Genomic DNA, 5,036 nt, shown 5'->3' with positions numbered 1-5,036 from the left:
AGCCTACTGTGAGCCAGCACGGTGTTGTGTGTGTGTGTGTGTGTGTGTGTGTGTGTGTGTGTGTGTCAGGGGCTAAATCACAGCGAGGCACAAAATGGAGGCCGTCTCCATGACAGAGCTGCAGGAGAGACCCTCCACCCCTCCTCCCCTCAGCCCTCCACCCCTCAGGCCTCCACCCACCCCTACACCCTCTACCCCCCACCCCTACACCCTCTACCCTCCACCCCTACACCCTCTACCCTCCACCCCTACCCTCCACCCCTACCCTCCACCCCTACACCCTCTACCTCCCCCCCTCTACCCTCCACCCTCTACCCTACACCCCTACCCTCCACCCCTACCCTCCACCCCTCAGCCCTCCACCCCTCCACCCACCCCTACACCCTCTACCCCTACCCTCCACCCTCTACCCTCCACCCCTCAGCCCTCCACCCACCCCTACACCCTCTACCCTCCACCCCTCAGCCCTCCACCCCCCATCCTCCACCCCTCCACCCCTCTACCCACCCCTCCACCCTCCAACGCTATCACAAGGCCAAGAAGGGCGACCGCTCCAGTCTCCATGTCTCTCCCGCGGGGCTACCTCATCACCAGAGTGGGACTCCCAACCGCCTCCCGTACACGGGGGCCCGTAGGTCAACAGCACCCCAGAGGACCGGGGGGTGGGAGGGGGGGGGGGGGGGGGTGGAGACACACTGAGCTGTAAAAGCTACAGTACTGCACACCCAACTACAATATAGACCTCCTGTTGACACAGGGGAGGGGGGTTCTAATACTGGCTCAGTTGGATGTAATAAAATGTCTCTGGTCTCCATCTTTGCCAGAGAGGGAGGGAGAGGGAGGAAGGGAGGGAGGGAGAGGGAGAGGGAGGGAGAGAGAGGGAGAGAGAAAGAGAGAGAGAAAGAGAGAGAGAAAGAGAGAGAGAGAGGGGGGGAGAGAGGGGGGAGAGAAAGAGAGAGAGAGAGAGACAGAGACAGAGAGAAAGAGAGCCTCCATTTTGTGCCAAGGGGGCTCAGGAAGAGAGAGAGGAGAAGAGAGGAGAAAGCTGGGTGTCTGCTGCTAGCAATGTGCTTATGCAACTGACATTAATATTCATATAGTTGGGGGGGTGGGGAGGAGGGTGTTGAAAGAAAGAGGAGGGAGAGAGAAGGGGTAGGGAGGGAGGGGGAGGGAGAGCTATCTGTTCTGTTGGTCGTGGCATGGTGGTTAGGATTGGGCAACAGGGCTTTAAACAGAACTGACAGAACTACAGCTCAAATCATCATATTGCTCCACCACTCACACACACACACACACACACACACAATTCTTTCACGCTGTCATGTTCCGATATCCAAACACAGAAGCCGGAGGTATTTTTTCCAGCCCAAGACAGTGGATGTTCCCAAAGTCATATCTATATGATCATATTACTACAGTCATATCTATATGATCATATTACTACAGTAAACTAGTCTGCTGCTGTACAGGCCTGTAGCCTGGGGTGGGGGGCGGGGCTTATCTGGACCATTAACATCTACATCACACTGCTACATCTGAATGATATGACAGCGCGCGCACACACACACACACACACAGACACAGACACACAGAGACACACACACAGAGACACACAGAGACACACACAGACACACAGAGACACACACACACAGAGACACACAGAGACACACAGAGACACACACAGAGACACAGAGACACACACACACACACACACACACACACACACACACACACACACGAGATTGTAGTTATGTTGTGCTCATGACAACTCTTCACTTGTGTATGTAGGCCATGTAAGCGATGTGTGTGTTCTTTGTTGTGGGGTCATCCATGTTGCCCCGCTGTGTGTGTAGACTGCAGGGGGGGATGCTGTCTCCAACATTCCATCATGTTAACCCTTCCTGAGCCAGAGGCTATGGCTGTGAGACTGACACACACACACACGCACACACACACACACACACACAGTCTCAGGACCAGTATTTGTGCCCACTCTGTGGCCAGTTACGCATTTGGCCACCAGCTCAGTTGCATACACAAACAAACAAACACACCCACCCATCCATCCCCTACATACACACTACACACTACACCCAGCCCCTACATACACACTACACACTACACCCAGCCCCTACATACACACTACACACTACACCCAGCCCCCCTACCTTGCCGGGTGGACACGTTCCTCTCGTTGGCCGCGGTGAGGACCACCTGCGGGTGACTCTGCTCGAGCACGAACAGCTCGTCCTTCCCGACGCGCACGCTCTTCCCGGACCTCATGGTCCCGGTGGGCCCGGAGGGGGCCAGGTACCGGCCGTCACAGTCCCGGAACGCCACCTTCTTCCCCGAGCGGAACTCCAGCGTGTAGCCGGTGGTCCTGTCCGCCTCGCCCTCCAGGCTGCCGTCGTTCTTCAGGAAGCGGTGGTCGTGGGTCTGCAGGTGGTACCGCTGCTCCCGGAACACCAGGGTGATCAGCGAGTCCACCCCCCACGGCACGTCCCGGTCGATGGCGATCTCGTCCACGGTCTTGGAGCTCAGGTGCGCGTACCGTTTGCGCGTGACGCTGAAGACGTTGACCTGCGGGTGCATGGCGATGTGCACGCTCCACTTCTCCGCCACCGCGGCGGTCTGGGCGAAGCAGATGATCCGGTCCTCGGTGCCGCCCAGGTAGCGGTGGTGCTGCTCGGACCGCAGCGACCAGCGGCCGTCGTCGTGGGCGGTGATGACGAACCTGCACTCCGGCCCGGGGGGATGCTCGCTGTCCCCGGTCACGTTGCCGTCCTTGTCGGCGGCGATGTACCGGCCCAGGTGAGACTTGAGACAGAACACGTTCCCCCCGTTGGACTCCCCGGCGGACTCCCCGCCGGACTGCTCCAGGGTCCAGATCTGCTTCTTCTTCAGGCTCGTGGCGGAGGCGTTGATCTTGAAGCCGAACATCTCCGCCGTTAGATATTTATTCCCGCAGTTGATCAGACCGAACTGGATCTGCAGCATGTCGCTGGTCCCGTTGGAGCCGTTGGTCGACATGGTTTCGCTCGGTCTGCGGTCTGTCTGTGCAGTTCTGGACAGTGACGGGTGGGATGCTCTCTGCCTCGCGTGCTTCTTTGTTTGGGGAGTGTGAGTGTGTGGGATTGTGTGTGTGAGCGCGCGCCGGTCCTCTGTGCTCTCTCACAGCGCGAGCTCGGCGCCACAGCTGCAGCCTTTATACTGATGAGTGACGTTGAGGCCAGCGGCCACGCCCCTTCTGGACATAACTGTGGGGTGCATCTCAATAATCTAGACTCCTCTCTACATCCCTCTCCTCTCCTCTCCTCTCCTCTCCTCTCTTCTCTTCTCTTCTCCTCTCCTCTCCTCTCCTCTCCTCTCCTCTCCTCTCCTCTCCTCTCCTCTCTTCTCCTCTCTTCTCCTCTCCTCTCCTCTCCTCTCTTCTCCTCTCCTCTCCTCTCCTCTCCTCTCTTCTCCTCTCCTCTCTTCTCCTCTCCTCTCCTCTCCTCTCCTCTCTTCTCCTCTCTTCTCCTCTCCTCTCCTCTCCTCTCCTCTCTTCTCCTCTCTTCTCCTCTCCTCTCTTCTCCTCTCTTCTCTTCTCTTCTCCTCTCCATCATAATCTAGACTCCTCTCTACATCCCTCTCCTCTCCTCTCCTCTCCTCTCCATCATAATCTAGACTCCTCTCTACATCCCTCTCCTCTCCTCTCCTCTCCTCTCCTCTCCTCTCTTCTCTTCTCTTCTCCTCTCCATCATAATCTAGACTCCTCTCTACATCCCTCTCCTCTCCTCTCCTCTCCTCTCCTCTCCATCATAATCTAGACTCCTCTCTACATCCCTCTCCTCTCCTCTCCTCTCCTCTCCTCTCCTCTCCTCTCCTCTCTTCTCCTCTCCTCTCCTCTCCTCTCATCTCCTCTCCTCTCCTCTCTTCTCCTCTCCTCTCCTCTCCTCTCTTCTCTTCTCTTCTCCTCTCCATCATAATCTAGACTCCTCTCTACATCCCTCTCCTCTCCTCTCCTCTCCTCTCCTCTCCTCTCCTCTCCTCTCCTCTCCTCTCTTCTCCTCTCTTCTCCTCTCTTCTCCTCTCCTCTCCTCTTGTGTGTTTATCCCTCCGGTTTCCCCTCTTCTCTCTCCTCTCCTCCCCCTGTCTCTCCCTCCCCTTTCTCCTGATCTGTTGTTTATGTTCCAGCTGGTTAAGACAGTAGAATAATCCTAATGGGATGTTTGCCAGGGGAGTGTGATAACATAAGACCAGTGAGGAGAGGAGGAGAGGAGGAGAGAAGATGATAGAAGAGAAGAGAGGGCAGGAGGAGAGGAGGGGAGAGGATGAGAGAGGAGAAGAGAGGAGAGGAGGGGAGAGGATGAGAGAGGAGAGGAGGGGAGAAGATGATAGAGGAGAAGAAAGGAGAAGAGAGGAGAGGATGAGAGAGGAGAGGAGAGGAGAGGAGGGGAGAGGCTGAGAGAGGAGAGGAGAGGATGAGAGAGGAGAGGAGGATGGAGAGGGTAGAGGAGAGTGGAGGGTGGAAGGGTGGAGAGGCTAGAAGAGAAGGAGAGGAGAGGAGAGGAGAGGAGAACGGAAGAGAAGAGAAGAGGAGAAGAGAGAAGCTATACCATCAACCATAGCAAACCAATCATGGCCGCCACCTCTCCAGTCTGGTTGATAGGATCTGTAACCTCTGTCTGCTCTCGACCACACTGATCAGATAAACTCACCATTCAAATCATGCCTCTTCATCACTGTGTGTGTGTGTGTGTGTGTGTGTGTCTACACAAAGCTCTATTCATAGCATCAGCACACACATCAGAGGGCAGGAAGGCCTAGTTCAATAAACAAAGAGGCCAAACAGATCATACTGGCATCCTCTCAACACACACACGCACGCACGCACGCACACACACACACGCACACACACGCACGCACACACACACACACGTACACGCACCCACATACGCACACACAAACACACATACACACACACAGGTATTCATATGAGAGCCGTGGAACACACCCTGGTCTCTCTGACACAGTGACAGTGTAGTAGTGTGTAA

At 56.0% G+C, this 5,036-nt stretch overlaps 1 protein-coding gene across 1 annotated transcript in view; it reads right to left on the bottom strand.

Moving 5' to 3' along the window:
• The window catches only part of fscn1a (fascin actin-bundling protein 1a), a gene marked incomplete at both ends in the record, with an annotated part of 16,278 nt that extends 13,248 nt beyond the window's left edge, over positions 1-3,030 (bottom strand). The window contains one exon of the mRNA XM_080524055.1: positions 2,169-3,030. Coding sequence (XP_080380181.1) covers positions 2,169-3,030 — 862 coding nt within the window. The remainder of the gene's footprint in view (positions 1-2,168) is intronic.
• Between the last annotated feature and the right edge of the window lie 2,006 nt (positions 3,031-5,036).

The sequence above is a fragment of the Nansenia antarctica genome (genome assembly GCF_963989245.1).
Source record: "Nansenia antarctica genome assembly, chromosome: 2".
Taxonomy (NCBI): domain Eukaryota; kingdom Metazoa; phylum Chordata; class Actinopteri; order Argentiniformes; family Microstomatidae; genus Nansenia; species Nansenia antarctica.
The sequence above is the reverse complement of the archived record's forward strand: the minus strand, read 5'-3'. Positions and strand labels throughout refer to the sequence as shown.